Below are 17,117 nucleotides of genomic sequence, written 5' to 3' on the forward strand. Positions count from 1 at the left end.
TAAATCTTGAGAAATTAAATTACGTCTCTATTGCATTAAAGGTTGTCTCACCCTTCAAACCGGAACGGATGATTACAACGCGGCAGAAATAGACCCAGTGGTGGCATCTTTAAATGCAGACTAACAATGCACTATACCACCAATAATTTCGATCATAATATGCTCCCACACCGAAGAAATGTGGTGGTGCTTTTCAAAGACCCATAACAGCAAAATTTGACAACCATAAATTGTAAATAACGTCATAACCATTCTCGAACAAAACGTACCATACAAAAAACCATCAAGATTTCTCAACTTAACATCACATACGCAATCGAAGTTGAAGCTAAACATAAAAATTATCACATCAACATACATTAGGCATGTAATCTGTTAACACAATGTTACAAAACACGCAAGTATCATAATGTGCAGTTCTATTATTTTAGAATGACCTATAAACTTTTTTTACTGGTGGTAGGACCTCTTGTGAGTCCGCACGGGTAGGTACCACCACCCTGCCTATTTCTGCCGTGAAGCAGTAATGCGTTTCGGTTTGAAGGGTGGGGCAGCCGTTGTAACTATACTTGAGACCTTAGAAACTTATATCTAAAGGTGGGTGGCGCATTTACGTTGTGGATGTCTATGGGCTCCAGTAACCAAAATTTGAGAGCCCAAGCGTATGAGTCTATTAAATTTGGATAGTTTATTTGATTCGCCCAATGTCGTTATTTTGTGATATCATACGATAAAAAATATGTATATGTGAGGGGTGGAAAGGCTATTGCGCTTAGTACGCGACATTTATCTTTGCAATTAAACGTCAGTTTTATTTAGTATTAATATCAACAATTCGATGTTTTTAATTGAACTTTAATTAAGTTTACCTTATTCAAATAGCTGAAGAAGTTATTTTTTATGATATCTTTTCCAAATTTTAAACTTTGGCCCCCTCAATATAGAGGTTTGTTTAGCCGAAGCTTTCAATATACAAAATAATTATTTAAGGGACCCACCCAAGCGCTGCGCTATTAAAGCTAGGTTCTACAAAATGTTTGTAGTCTTTAAATACAAAAAAATCGATCAAGGAACTTTTGTGTAGTAAAACACATTTTAAAGTTGACGATTGCGTATCAGATAGCACATTTGAGAGATGTCGCTTCAGACCGTTTGATTTTAAAGAATTTAAATTTAAAAAAAGATAAACCCGTTCAGTTTGTTTGGCCGGTTCATCAGAGGACTGTGGCTATTTTTTGGAACCGATGGTAGAGATAACACTTTTTTATTGACATTCAACAAGCATGTCATGACATGACATTTAAAATGAAACAAAAGCTTTAAATTTAGTTAATATAAATTTGAAATTTAATTATAACGAGTGATTTATTTTCGGGTAATGCAATGTTCCGATGGAGAAAAATACGTTTGATACATAATTTTTGTTAAGGTTTTTTTCGTTATTCTGTTTAGACCGCCATTAAAATACCCATATTATTTTTTTAAACGTGTTTTAAAAGGAATCCTGTATAATAAACCAAACCAAATCACAAGACGTTCTATCACCAGATTAAAATGATGTGATTGATTTTCGGCACGACATCCTGATTTACCACTCACTGCGAAGCCAAGTTGGGACTTCAGTAGACGGACGTGGAAGTGAAAATATTGGAATCGACAAATCATTCCAAATGGTTTTGTCAACGGTCAAACTAACTGAAGTAACGAGAGCGAACATAAAACACAACATGTCGCGACAAGAATAGATCTAGAGGGTTCAGATTTACTTCTAATTATGGAATGTCTGTACTCGGAAACTGGGTGTGTGAACTTAAAATGAACCAACTCTCCGACGGTATACCCGATGAAATGATTCAAAAGATAGTATCACCATTTTGAATATCAGTACTTTTAAGACTCGAGCTACATCTTACCCTAGATTCTGATCGAATTGGCAGATTTTTTCGGTTTAATACTGCGAAAGGATCAATGCGCTCGACACTATGAATACGCGTTATTGAAACATAAATGAGACCGTAGTTATTTCCAACATCCAAATTGTAATTTAAATAAATAATAGTTTGAAAAACTAACAAAATACGCTTTTATAGACGCTTTTTTTTTACAATAAAATCATTTTTCCTGACACTATTTTTAATTCAAATTTATTAAAAAAAAATTTTAATTTTTTAGTTGGATTTTCTATAAAGGCGTATTTTGTTAGTTTTTTAATCTATTATTTATTTTTAATTTTTTAGTTGAATTAAAATTTTTACAATATATATTTTTTTAATATTTTTTTTATTATTGAATTGTTATCGGTCCTTAAATACGTATACCAAATTTCGAGTTAATTCGATTTTCTATTCAAGTATGTAAAATGTACAAATTCTATCCTAACTGATTATCAATTGACATAAAACTCAGTTTGGTTTCAATATCGGGTCTAGTAAATCTGTTTGTAAAAAAATTTAGTCGAACTCACCTTAAAAGGGAATCTATTCTGCAACATCTCCATATCCCTCTCTCTTTCCAGCCTAAACTTATTAGCTATAGACGTCTCACTTATCGTTTGCTCTTTGCTGAATAGAGCCACGAGCTTCCCCTTTATTCCGCCGCTTAGTGAGCTTTGACTGACATTGTCCTCGGCCAGACTATCTTTCGAGTTCGACCTGGAGTTCTTCGTAATATTTGCTTTTGTCGGAGTTGTTTTCGTTTGTTGAACCGTAGGCCTGGCCGCTTTGTTGTCTGAAACAGATAGGAGCCGTAAGACATCGGAGGAGATGTCGTAAACCCAATATAAGAATTGTTTGCCGACAATGAAGTTAAAACGATTTGGAGTTTTAAGCCCTATTTGCGGATGAATAAATTACAATTTCAATTGGTTTAGTTTTTACCAACACTAAAGTTGTTTATTACGACAATTCTCGACCTTTTCTTGGCAACTGTTCATTTTATTAAAGTTTGATACCTATAACAATTTCACAAGTTGTATTAATAGAAATACTGCAATCCAAATCACCTAATAGTTTCAACAAGAACTGATTGATCTTCGGTTTTCACGAGTCGTAGATTCAAATAAGCAGTTCGTCAGTCGTCCTTGACTACGGGAGTTTCAGAGCAATGGATAATAAAGGACGCGATATTAAAGGCGTAAAAATAGTTTTAATTATTGATGAATAAAAAATATATTTATATAATAGTCACGTTGGCTGCAGGTGGCAACGGACCGGCCGCACTGGACATCAGTTGGAGAGGCCTATTCAGCAGTGGACAGCAGACCGGCTAAGATGATGATAATGATGATGAAAAAAATATAATCGAAGGCGTAAAATACAATGAGGAGGTCGACGTGCAACCTAACCTACATAGACAGAGCCCACTGAGGTTTTCGCCGGATATTCACAGTGGGTCGCGATTCCAATCCGATGGTAGATTTAGCGAAGCACTGCTCTCGCTAAGGCCAGTACCAAACTCTCTCAGGTTGGGCTCGTCAGCTTAGCTACTCATCTACTACCGTTAGTAGCTAGAAGAGCCCATTAGGGTACCAGCGATTAGATAGAAAAGAAATATATAATCAAAGGTAACTTAATGTTACTTCAGGAAAGACTCCCAAACCATACTTCGCATTCCATTAAATATTCATAAGCTACATTACACTATTAGACATATATTTTTATTAAAAAAAAACGGAGTATTTCTCTTAATACGTAACGTTTACACGCTATTCTTTTTAATTGTCCGTTTGAAATTATTAGATAAAAAAGACTTCAAATCTATTTAACAATACCTATATTTTATCTTTCGTATAGATTTATGTTCGGTATATTCAAGCCGTACATCAATCGAATATAGTTCCATACATCGTTGCTTTTTTTGTGTGCACTAAAACTGGTTATATTCTGCATACTGATTAGAATTGAACACGACTTAACTAGCGTCGTTGTTATTGGTGGATCAAAAATACGAAGAGCACAATGACAGGTTAATGCTTTAAGAATTATTTGTGACTGTACTTGTAGCTATACTTGAGACCTTAGAACTTGTATCTCAAGGTGGGTGGCGCATTTACGTTGTGGATGTCTATGGGCTCCACTAACCACTTAACACCAGGTGGGCTGTGAGCTCGTCCACCCATCTAAGCAATAAAAAAAAACTGACTGACTAAAAGGTCAAAAAAAATTATTTAAACAGACAAGAGAATTATCCAATATCGAATTCTACTTGATTAAAAGTGTTTTTTTTTTTTTATGATTGAAATATTACTGCTGGCCGGGAGGCCTTTCCAGCTTCACCAGGACAGATGGGCGAGCAAAGGCTCAGCCAGGTTTAAAAGTGTTTCAAACACGTTCATTATATGGACCATATTTTTACAATATTTGAGTCGACTATTATCAAAGGCGGCAATCTGACTTTTGGACAATGATTGGTAAATCAGAAAAACGAATTATTGACTTTGTATTCCATTGGCAGTCACAAAACTCTTCGGAACGACATCTTAGATAAATAACAGGTTAACTATTAACCTTTATTTAATGCAGGTTTTGAACCGTATTCTTTGAAGGAGACGATTATATTCAAATAAATCTGTATTGACATATCAATAAATTTTTTTTGTCCAAATGCACAGATTGCCACCTTTGATAATAGACGACTCATTTAGTGTAAAAGTTTCAATCATTTAACAATCTTGGTTCTTTAATTTTCTACCACAACCATTTAACATCAGTTAGGCCGCAAGCCTGTCCACCCTCGTATGCAATAACTAAAAATTAAACTAAATATGGCCTCACAAAAGAAACGCGTATATTTTCCAACGCGAATCAATACTACGGGTGCTCTTAAATAAATTTTGTATTTGTTACCTACGAAATATTATTTTAAAGAATACTGATCAATAAGCCTTTAAACGAACTTCAAGTATAGACGACAGACGGAATACAATAAATACAAGGTTGTGCAACTGCTTAACCTAATTACAACTGTGCTGATATACAAAACCTACAATATATCGACATCATTTATAGACATATTAGAGTAATTACGTATGAGGGCATAGGGGACTAATCGTGCTCAGTTATTATAAGTGATAATTTTTTTATATTTACTAACAATCACGCCACGTTAATTGGTCCCGTGATAAGTTCGTAAAGAACTTGTGTTACAGGTACCAGATAACGGATATAAATGTAAGATTTTTATTATACACATACATATATTTAATAGACATCCATAACCCTGGAAAAGATATTTATATTTATCATACAAATATCTTCCCTTGGCGGGATTCGAACCCGCGACCCCCTTGTGTAGTGACCATGTCACTTACCACTACACCAGACAGCCATTTAACTTTTTTTTTTATTTACCTATAATTATTGGTTTTTGGCAAGTCTTGGACATGATTAAAATTATTTTTACGGTTTAATTTCATGTTATTAATATTATTAAATAAATTATTTCCAATACTTTATGATTTTCGTGGTCGCGGACGATTTTATCGTCTTATTTCTTCGAGAGTTTATTATTGTCGAGTCAGTTTAGGTGGTTGGGCGAAGCTTACGAACTTCTTCACGGTTTAGTGGTCACTGGAGTCCGTAGACATCAACAAAGTAAATAACGCCACCCATCTTAAGAAATCACTTAATTTATAGGGTTGTAAAGTTTCATACATGTCTGATACTTTCCGAGATCCACAAAATCTAGAATAAGTGATTTTTTTAAACGCGATTTTGTTACCTAGTTCTGTCTCTATATATCGTGAGGTGAAAGGTAAACGTTTTGCCGCGTATTAAGCGACATTTCGTTTAATACGCGGCATTTATCTTTGTTATTAAAGATCCATTTTTTTTTTGGTATTAGCACCAACAATTCGATGTTTTAAATTGAAGTTAAGGCTTCAAGACGTCCAACTCACGTTGTACAACTGACGTTTCTGATACCAATGCTATTCCAATAATCTTATTGCTTTTACTTAATACTAACCTAAAAGAACATTCAAAGAAAAAAAAATTACTTCGATTTTTCAGTTGTAATCTATATTAAGTTTTGAGCATTCAATTTCGTATAATACAAAGGACGTTGATATAATATCAATGATATTGTACATTTTCTGTTTGACGAGTTCAATTGGTGTTGAGCGGTCACCGAAGCCCGGGAAAGGCTTGATAAGGAGTCGCAGTCTCCGTTACGTAACGCATGGGTACTTAAAGGCAAAATATGGGATTTTTCAATAGTGACGCTCGAACTTTGACAGCTCATCCGGTCATCGTTCTCGTCGAACCCGTCGCTTGCGACGAAGAGCTCGGGCGAGTAAATTAACCCACAGACACAGCCCACTGAGTTTCTCGCCGGTTCTTCTCAGTGGGTCGCGTTTCCTATCTGGTGGTAGATTCTGCGAAGCACTGAGAAGATCCGGCACGAAACTCAGTGGGCTGTGTCTATGGGTTAATTCGCTTGCCGAGCCCTTCGTCGCAGGCAACGGGTTCGACGAGGACGGTGACCGGTGCTTGTGGTACCTAAAAGCACCGTGAAAAAGAGGGTTGTTCCGTTATATCTACGAAAACAATTGCGTTTTGACATTGTGTCATAAAGCACAAGTTAAAAGAAGCTGCGTTTAGTTTTAAGGCCATTTCGCGAACGTTGCCTAGTTTTGTGCAACAAATCGAACCCGCTGTCGCTATTATTACAAGCCGCAGAACTAGTACTTATAAGACGTACCTACCTAAATATTTTAAAAGTATTAAAACAATTGTAAATTACGTTTGGGCTAACAGAAACCCGAAAATTATATATGTTGTTCTTATCTATCTGTATATATATATAAAAATGAATTGCTGTTCGTTAGTCTCGCTAAAACTCGAGAACGGCTGGACCGATTTGGCTAATTTTGGTCTTGAATTATTTGTGGAAGTCCAGAGAAGGCTTAAAAGGTAGATAAATATGAAAATGCTCGAAATGAAATAAAAATAACAATTTTGTTTTTCCTTTGATGTGTCCCCCGTCGGACGGATTCCTTTTGTTTGTTTTAAGTTTATTTTATACAAAAGTTTAAGTCTTTTATTTATCGATTGAGGCACTAAGTCTGTCTGTCACGAAAGTCTGCCGGGTCTGCTAGTTTTAAATACAAATACTTGTATAGTTGATTTTTAAGTAAGCTCACGACATAATCAATAATGATGATCGAATCAGCAAATTTTGAAATATCTACATTTAATAATAATAATAAAAAAAAAAAATTCATTAAAAAAATACACTTGCGTTGTAACTTTTAAAGGAACAGAACAATTTGAAAACTCACATTTAAAAATTCAGATTACACTTCAATGAGTTGAGACACTATCGAATGTGATTTTCACAAAAAAAAAATCCAACGAAGTGTAGTAAGTAGTACGTACACTCGAACGAACTATCCTCAATATCGGTCACGACTTTTTATTTATTTCGCATTTACTTTATATTTTCAAAGTACGGTGTCTCCAACGCGAGCTCTCGACGTAATGACCCACACGGGCCGACAACACGATGCCCACCGCTGTTTCTCAAAGCTATGAGATCGTACTTGACGGGGTCTATTCTGGATTCTCGATATTAGTGTCGCGAAAAACAACATTATTAGTTCATCACGATTCGAATGTCTTATCGATTTACACATTGTTTGACCGTTTTTTAATACTGTTATTTTTACCGAAGTGAGTTGAATTTACAAAATGTGTTTTGGATATTCGTAACGGATAACGGATTGTTTAATAATAAGAAATCAGTAAACGTTCCAAAAAAAAAAAAAATACGTCAGTTATTTTAATACGCGTTATATAAATATAACTAAAGTCTCACTATATTATTTAGACTCTTCGATTTCAGATAGAGTATCATATACACAGTGTTAATAATTAGATGTATTATACCATTGCGTCGCTGTCAAACCAAAATCTGCTATGTGCAAAAACTCTATTTTGAGTTAACGAGTATAAATATTTTCTTACAAAATTTTCTATGAAGGTGAATTTTTGAGAGTTATATCAAATGAAAGCTATAGATAAATATTAAAGCTATAGACACATAACAGTTTTATACGGTAGATAGGGTAGTGAACTATACTATAAAATCTCAAAAAGTGCACATAGCTGATTTTGGTTTGACAACGACGATTGTTTTGTTTATTGAACTTCTACGGCAGTTATTGTCTATAGCACTCGAGTAATTTTATTAATCTTGTTGTAAACTAAAGTTAAAGCTGGTCGTAAATTAAGTAACCTTTCTACTAAGTATATTTTAAAAATGCTACTTGATCTTACCGCCATTTAATTATTTTTTGAGTTATTCAATTATCACATTGCCGGCAATCTCTTTGAAATATCGTGAAAGAAACAAAATTAATCGACTAGGTAATTAAATAAATGAAAGTTTTGGTGATATCGACAATTCCGGAGGCTTAAAACAATAATTCTTCTTAAATTTCAAGAGACACAGTTTGCAGAACGCTATGAAAGTACATTGTCGAATACAATCAAACGAATACCTAAAGAACAATGGCAATTTTTTACCTGAATGTTTTAAAAGGCGTCTAAGATTAAGACATAAATGAAACTTCATCATTTTATTTGCTCGTTTTTTATACGATGTTAGATTTACGTGGCAAAGCCACGAAAAAATGTTAATTTAATAAGCTTTTAATTCGATTTTTGTGTACTTCCGGTTTAATACATTTGTAAAGGATGGCATTTATACTATTGGCACAAAAAAGTAATATTTTTTGATAATTAATAATATTCAGTATTTAAAATGAAAATAATAATATTAATTATCCTTTGTTACAATTAGTACTTAATTAAATAACTAAATATGTAATAGTAATGACAGCACTGCAGATGAAATGATTTTTACAGTATGACAACTGACATAATGCGCATCACTGTGCCCGTCCATAAGGCTCGTGAGTGGAAGAGAGAGGGAAATACTCGCTTCACCGCTCCGATTTTTTATGACCCAAACGTCCCAAACTGCATGGACAAAATAATTCTACTAGGTATAGTAAATTAGCTTTGCAAGCCTTCGTTTGTCGCAAATATGTGACTAATTCGTTCAAAAGGTTAAAAGTACCTATCTCTGACACACATTTTTACACATTTACAAAGAAGAAAGAACACACTATATAATATGTATATGTACCTAGGTAGCTCTGCAATTGCTAAGGGTACCTACTCGAGTACTATTAGAGGTGTATCCTTGGTTCATCTATGATAATGAAACTAAAAATGTTATTTAAACATATCGTTTACTTATTTTTTCAATTTGTTATAGTCCGTGCCTACAAAAATCAGAGACATCTCTTATTGATAGATAACCTCAAATTATAAAGTAAACACGTTGATATCTTTTTTTTGTGACTTTCTAATACCAAAAATATTTCTGATTAAGCTTAAGCTATGTTATTTCTATCGTTTTAGTATTTTTTTTGTTTCAAGACGCCTCAAATAGATATCAGGTAAAATGTTGTATAGAAAGCTGCCATTGTTCTTTGAATTCAATATAATTCTAAGTAAAATTGGCTTGTAAATTCCGAAGTTGTCCTTAATTTTATTGATAGTTAAATAATGTCACGGCCTCCGAAATCGGTCCTCTTCCGAGTGCCAAGCCTAGTTTCCATTGGTCGTAAACCTTTTGTCAATGTTTCACGGATCAATGACGTTTTTTAGGGTTACGCAAATAAAATCGTAAAAAAAAGAAATTACTTTTTTAAATCGGAGTTCTAAATTTTTTTTACTTCTTATGAGGGAGATTGCCACTTCGTTTAGACGAATGAAATACCGTGCGTACAATAAACGTGTTAATGATTTATAATTGCTACATTTTTTTTCTTTATAAAGACGAGAAACAGCCTAACTCAATTGGGCTGAATTGGTTACATATAAAAGCGTATATGCGTTTGTATATTTTTAAACGTGTTGATAGGCGATGAGGCTGACATTTAACCTGTGTGTTTTTACAGATTGTATTTTTTTTTATTGCTTAGATGGGTGGACGAGCTCACAGCCCACCTGATGTTAAGTGGTTACTAGAGCCCATAGACATCCATAACGTAAATGCGCCACCCACCTTGAGATATAAGTTCTAAGATCTCAAGTTTAGTTACAACGGCTGCCCCACCCTTCAAACCGAAACGCATTACTGCTTCACGGCAGAAATAGGCAGGGTGGTGGTACCCACCCGCGCGGACTCACAAGAGGTCCTACCACCAGTAATTACGCAAATTATAATTTTGCTGGTTTCATTTTTAATACACGATGTTATTCCTTCACCGTGGAAGTCAATCGTGAATTGTTTAGTACATATTTCATTAGAAAAATTGGTACCTGCCTGAGATTCGAACACCGGTGCATCGCGCTCAACACGAATGCACCGGAGGTCTTATCCGTTAGGCCACGACGACTTCCATTGTATTCTGATAATAAGTCCTAATTCGATGACAATATGAATTTGATGTACAATTCTTATGAAATTGGAAATATCAAAACATAATAATCATAAAGAACAATGGCAATTTTTTACCTGAATGTTTTAAAAGGCGTCTTAGATTACGACATAAACGAAACTTCATCATTTTATTTGCTCATTTTTTATACGATGTTAGATTTACGTGGCAAAGTCACGAAAAAATGTTAATTTAATAAGCTTTTAGTTCGATTTTTGTGTACTTCCGGTTTAATACATTTGTAAAGGATGGCATTAATTATACTATTGGCACAAAAAAGCAATATTTTTTGATAATGAATAATATTCATAAAGTATTTAAAATGAAAATAATAATATTAATTATTATTTGTTACAATTAGTACTTAATTAAATAACTAAATATGTAATAGTAATGGCAGCACTGCAGATGACAATGATTTTAACAGTACGACAACTGACATAATGCGCATGACTATGCCCGTCCATAAGGCTCGTGAGTGGAAGAGAGCGAAATACTCGCTTCACCGCTCCGATTTTTTATGACCCAAACTGCACGGTCAAAATAATTCTACTATAGTAAATTAGCTTTGCAAGCCTTCGTTTGTCGTAAATATGTGACTAATTCGTTCAAAATGTTAAAAGTACCTATCTCTGACACACATTTTTACACATTTACAAAAAAGAAAGAACAAACTATATAATATATATATGTACCTAGGTAGCTCTGCAATTGCTAAGGGTAGGTACCTACTCGAGTACTATTAGAGGTGTATCCTTGGTTCATCTATGATAATGAAACTAAAAATGTTATATAAACATATCGTTTACCTATTTTCTCAATTTGTTATAGTCCGTGCCTACAAAAATCAGAGACATCTATTTATTGATAGATAACCTCAAATTATAAAGTAAACACGTTGATATCTTTTTTTTGTGACTTTCTAATATCAAAAATATTTCTGATTAAGCTTAAGCTATGTTATTCCTATCGTTTTAGTATTTTTTTGTTTCAAGACGCCTCAAATAGATATCAGGTAAAATGTTGTATAGAAAGCTGCCATTGTTCTTTAAACGTCAAAAGCACCGTGCCTTATCAACAGAGATAAAAAACTTTCCTTGTGTCATTTTCCCAGGACACATCAGTAAAATCTACAATCTCTTAAAAGCATCAGCTGCTAAACCTAAACCTAAATTAAGAATAAATTTTAAGTGATCAAAATCTTACCGAATTCAGTTTTTTTATTGAATAATCTACATACAGAACCCTTTTACAATATTTTTTAATGTATTTCGCTTTAGAAGCATATTGTATTGAAAACTATTACAAAAGTATCGATGAGAAATTTTACAATCATTTCGCGATCTATTTATTTTGTTAATTAAACTGATTGATTCGTTGTTGGATTGACAGACAGTTTAGATATGATTTTTCGCTTTGAAATTCAGAAGAGTTCTCTTGCCCCTGATATCAACTAGTTACGGTATGCAACATATGTGAGAATACGCCACTAACTATAATAAGAATTGAAATGATAAATTAACAACGAAAAGTATATAATTAGCATTCGTTAGCTAAAACACCTGAAAGGTACCAAATGAATTATACTTTCCGATTATTCTCTAGGAAGTTTTGAAATTTCCTTTATAAAATGCTAGTCGAAAGCGGTCACATTGCGCTATGACGATTGGTAATAGTCCGAAAAACATTCAATTTCTTGAATCCATTCGTGCGTCACTTTAATACATAATATCGTCTTCTCGCATTAAAACTGTATAATCGCAAAACTTACTAATTTTACAGGAGAGTGTTTTAAAGGTTTAACATGTGATATTTTTAATATTAATCATCTTTGCAACATGTATTTTTTATTAGTTACATTATCTGTCTTTGAAAGTAAGATAAAATGATGTATTAATTTTGTTATTAGTCGTCAAAATATAGGTAAACTAAAAAAAAGACTAACACTAAACTACGCTCTTTTGACAGTATTTATGAGAAAAATACTGTTGATATATAACCAAGTGATTCCGTATATTAACTCAATTTCGAATATTTTTGGAAATTGTATACTTTTAATGCGAAAGGACGATATATTGATGGTACAACAGAATTCGTCTCTGCATTTCAATTACCAATTTCAAAAGTTTCACCAGAATCCGATGAATAGTTTAAGAACGCATACAGGATACACAAACATTCATTTTTAGATTAGACTAGTAAAATCCATCAATTTTCTTCCAATGGGTTTCCAATTTCAAATTTCATTCACAAAGAAACCTTGTCCTAATTGTATTTAGATCTCAACGAGAAATCAGCCATTCCTGTCAAGCCAAGTGATGCTCAGCCATACGTAAGGATTTTCTTTTATTCAAGTCATTTTTGTTTTTAGAATACAAAGTTTAAATTAAAATTCAACAAAGAAAAACAACAATTCAGAATCTAAATCGACATAAAACTTGTATTATCATTTAAAGTACCAGTTAAATTATGTAAAAAAAAACCTTGCAACAAGAAGGGCCTCTGTTTGAAATAAAGATCCTTTTTTGCAGACCGTCCAAGGTTGACGACACCTGACCCTCTCGTTCGCCTTGCTAGTATTTGTAAACTTGAATCCAGTAAGTACATTGGGTTATTTTCGTCATCTATGTTCAAAATTAACTTCGAAAACTTCAAGAAAACGTGCGTGTCTTTTTATTATACCGACATAATTATGTTGATTTTTTTTTTATGTCTAATATATAGCACTAGCTGAGTCCCGCGAACCTACCCGCGGTTCTTGTCGCGGAGTTAGTCTAAGAAAAGTAGCCCAAGTTACTCCTTAATATCATCAGCTACCTATCAGTGAAAGTCTCGTCAAAATCGGTCTAGCCGTTCCAGAGATCAGCCGGAACAAACAGACAGACAGACAAAAAATTGTAAAAAATGTTATTTTGGTGTATGTACCGTATAGATATTCATATGCATGTAGTAAGAAGCTGTTATTTCAATATTACAAACAGACACTCCAAGTTTATTTATATGTATAGATTAAGTGGTTTTTAAGACACACACACACAGATACTAATCATTTAAAATTTTTCAATAAACAGAAAATACACGGGAATCATTTGCATTAACAGTGATAAATTAAACGTGGATTCATTCAGTGCTAGAGTACATACATCTCGTTTAGTATTTATTCAAACGTGCACGCTCAACACAAGCGAAAAAGCATCAGAACCGGTCTCATTACGTTCGGCCAAAGAACGTACCGACAGACAAACAATATCGTCCACATTTAACGAGTAAATAATCGTGTACAAAGATGACTAGAGCTTGTACTTGTAGAGTTGCAACGATTCAAATGTTTCGATAAAGTATATAATATGGACATTATAATCAGTTGTTTTTTTGGTGACCATACTTTGGGCGAACTTTACAGGCGAACTAACTGGACAGGTCGAAATGCGACCCGTCATCCGCTTCCCTAGTGACAATAAGTACTTCAATGACAATGACTGTCATGAGTTTACTTCACGATCCATCATTAGAACTTACAGATACCATCCTTGAGATACGAGCGACTCATCACCTCGACACTGTTGTATTAAAAACTAACTTTTGTCCGCGACCGTCCGCGTGGAATTCGTTTCCGCAGCGCACGCAGCAGAAGCTCTCAAAAGGGAAAAATACCCCGATTTTGAAACATTCTTTATTGGTGCTCTTATCTTAACGTAATGTTATATAGCCTATAGCCTTCCTCAATAAATGGGCAATCTAACACTGAAATAATTTTTCAAATCGGACCAGTAGTTTTCCTGAGATTAGCGCGTTCAAACAAATCTTTTACAACGAAATTGTCTCCGACCGAGAATCGACGTTTTGGCGCCAGCTGCTCCTACGTTATGGGATTATCGATCAATGTATTTGTAAATTCTGCTATTATACCAGTTAGTTTCTAAGGGTGGTTCTACATTGGGTATTTATTACCACCCTGCCTCTTTCTGCCGCAAGGCGTTCCGGTTCGATGGGTGGGGACAGAGACCTATTGCCCCATACAAGTGACTGCAAACACATTGTTAGGTCTATCGCTTGTAATTTCTTTTTTTTACCTACGCTGATAGCCTTGAGAGGCTATTTCAGCTTCGCCCTAACGTCTAGGTCAACTCACGGGGCTCAAACCGGAGTGTTGCTAACACTGGCCCTAGAAGAGCAGTGCTTCGCAGAATCTACCACCGGATCAGTAACGCGACCCAGAAAATCAGTGGACTAATTCGCTCGTCGAGCCCTTCGTCGCAAGCGACGGGTTCGACGAGGACGGTGACCGGTGCTTGTGGTACCTAAAAGCACTGTTAATGGATCGGGAGGATCCTTAATGACGTGTAACTAAGCAATAGGGGTGACATGTGGGTATCCACACATAGCAGCTGAAGGCTATCAGGGCAAAAATGCACAATAACACAAAGGACACTACAGGATCGTACGGCGTCAATGAAAATTTTTTTTTTTACATGGACAAGATAATTTCCCGTTCTTTAAATTATGAGAAGTTTCCTTGAACGCGCGTCATGCAAATGTGGTTTTACATAGACACGATCAGCCACATTTATCCTCAAGCAACTTATGAATGTCGCCACAGAAGCACTGCTGCAATTACACCACACAATTTAACTAATTCAAAAACGTCGTATGCACACGTGTGCAGTTAAAAGTGAACCTTTGAGTCCAAGCATTTTGGACGCTTGGCGCACCTTACAGTAAATCACGATCGACTTGCAAAATTATAGGTATCTATATATTAATACGTGAAGCAAAAACTTTGTATCCCTTTTTAAGAAAATTGCGCGGACGGAGGAGTATGAAATTTTCCACACTTATAGAGAATATAGAGAAGAAGTGCACAATGCTAATATTTTTTTTAAATAATGCATAAAAGATACATTAAATCAATAAAGAAAACATTATACACACTACATACCATGTATTTGACGCACACACGCATGCATACTATTTATTGTCAAACTTTTGTTCTTGACGTCTGTTGTCAAATTGAGAATAGATTAAATATTGTTTGTCTTGATTAATATTGTTTTATAGTGTAGTCTTGGCGAAATTTGTGATTATAGAAGTATAAAATACAATCATAATAGTGTACAAACTTACAATTCCAATTAATTATAGTCGAATTTCGACTACTACGGGACCTCTAGTATATATAATTATGTATATTTTTTTATTGCTTAGATGGGTGGACGAGCTTATGACCCACCTGGTGTTAAATTCTTGTTAAGTTATTACCGGAGCCCATAGGCACCAACAACGTAAATGCCGCCACCCACCTCAAGACATTGCTTCTAAGGTCTCAGTTTGACAGGAGAGTTTGTTGTGTGCAAACAACATTCACATACGAGACAAGAACTACTAAAATCAACGCCCAAACGCCATAACCCGATTGCGATCAGTAACCGAAGTCGGGCCCCGAGACATTCGCCCTACGACGTTAAGGTTCCCATTCAAAACAAAACGAAACACACAATTGTGTTGTAAACCTTACAATTTACTAGCAATTTTCCTCTGTACATTTCGTAACTTGTCATTTGATTGTGAAATGTTCTTTGAGGACAGATGACTTAGTTTGCCACAACGCAACATTTCAAAGTTCATTAAAATTATTTGTTGAAAATACTTTAAAAGCCTAATCTGTGCTAGACCATGACGCGTGCAAACTCGTTGATAGTCTTTCAATAATTCCATTATCAAACCTCCACCTTCATCTGACCAGTTCAACGGTGCCATATTATTGCGTATGCATCCATAAAAATGCTTAGTTTATAGATTGAATACGAAATTGCCTTTTCATTCATGCAACTTAAGTGTATCAATTGAAAGGGCGCTAAGTTATGAGATCGCCACTGGTACAGTTCCAATGTGAACGCTACCAAACGTCTTTGAGACAGAAGGTCGGAGTCTCGGTGGTATTAAGTGACGGCTGACCAACCCTTCAAGACCAACTATATCTATTCCAAATTCATACAATCAAAGTTTCGGATTACCTTCGCAATCAGGGAAAAAAACATATGAAACATGCGCCGTATCACAAGCCAAACAAATACAGAATAAAGACCGGCCACACTCAAAAACGCTAATGCCTTCTTCACTGTTATCTTTTCAAAACAACACAATGACCAAATGACACAGAAAAAAAAACATCGGTACATTCATAATAGCCCCAAAAATATACTAGGTACACATTACGCTTAATTTACAGTTATGCATACCACGCGACGAACGTAGAAGGATCTTCAAAAACCCCGTTAGAATATCGTGTGCCAATTTCTTAATGACATACTAGAGAAAAACTTCAGTACACATCGTCATATGAGATTTCTGGGCCGCATGAGTCATGTTTCAGTAAGGCTTTGTCACTGGGGGATTTGTAATGTGATGCATCATAGAACATTCTTAAGTGCAAATATGTGACGAGGAACTCTGTGAATGGCATTTTAGAAATTCTACTGCACTCTCTTTCCTCAAAAGCCGCCCCGACCTCAGTACAAAAGGGACAACTGTAGCTCCGAATCAAAATTACCCTTACATAATTATCAAAATTAAAGCTTCTTGAAAACAAGAGTGATTTTTTAAAAAGACTATGGTGCAAGTCTGTTGAATCAATTTTATTCACATATACGTCCGTCTGGTGTAG

General features: G+C 34.8%; 2 protein-coding genes across 5 annotated transcripts in view; one reads left to right on the forward strand and one right to left on the reverse strand.

Annotated features, from left to right (window-relative positions):
* LOC149500618 (waprin-like protein) overlaps positions 1-17,117 on the forward strand; it is a 337,771-nt gene that overhangs the window by 270,290 nt on the left and 50,364 nt on the right. The gene's annotated exons all lie outside the window — the stretch shown is intronic.
* The window catches only part of scra (anillin, actin binding protein), a 75,252-nt gene that overhangs the window by 23,407 nt on the left and 34,728 nt on the right, over positions 1-17,117 (reverse strand). For all 4 annotated transcript variants that reach the window (XM_089735856.1, XM_089735853.1, XM_089735854.1 and 1 more), the window contains exon 8: positions 2,465-2,727. In XM_089735856.1, the coding sequence (XP_089591982.1) occupies positions 2,465-2,727 (263 nt within the window). The remainder of the gene's footprint in view (positions 1-2,464; positions 2,728-17,117) is intronic.

The sequence above is a fragment of the Bombyx mandarina genome, chromosome 20, assembly GCF_030267445.1.
Source record: "Bombyx mandarina strain Sakado chromosome 20, ASM3026744v2".
Classification (NCBI taxonomy): domain Eukaryota; kingdom Metazoa; phylum Arthropoda; class Insecta; order Lepidoptera; family Bombycidae; genus Bombyx; species Bombyx mandarina.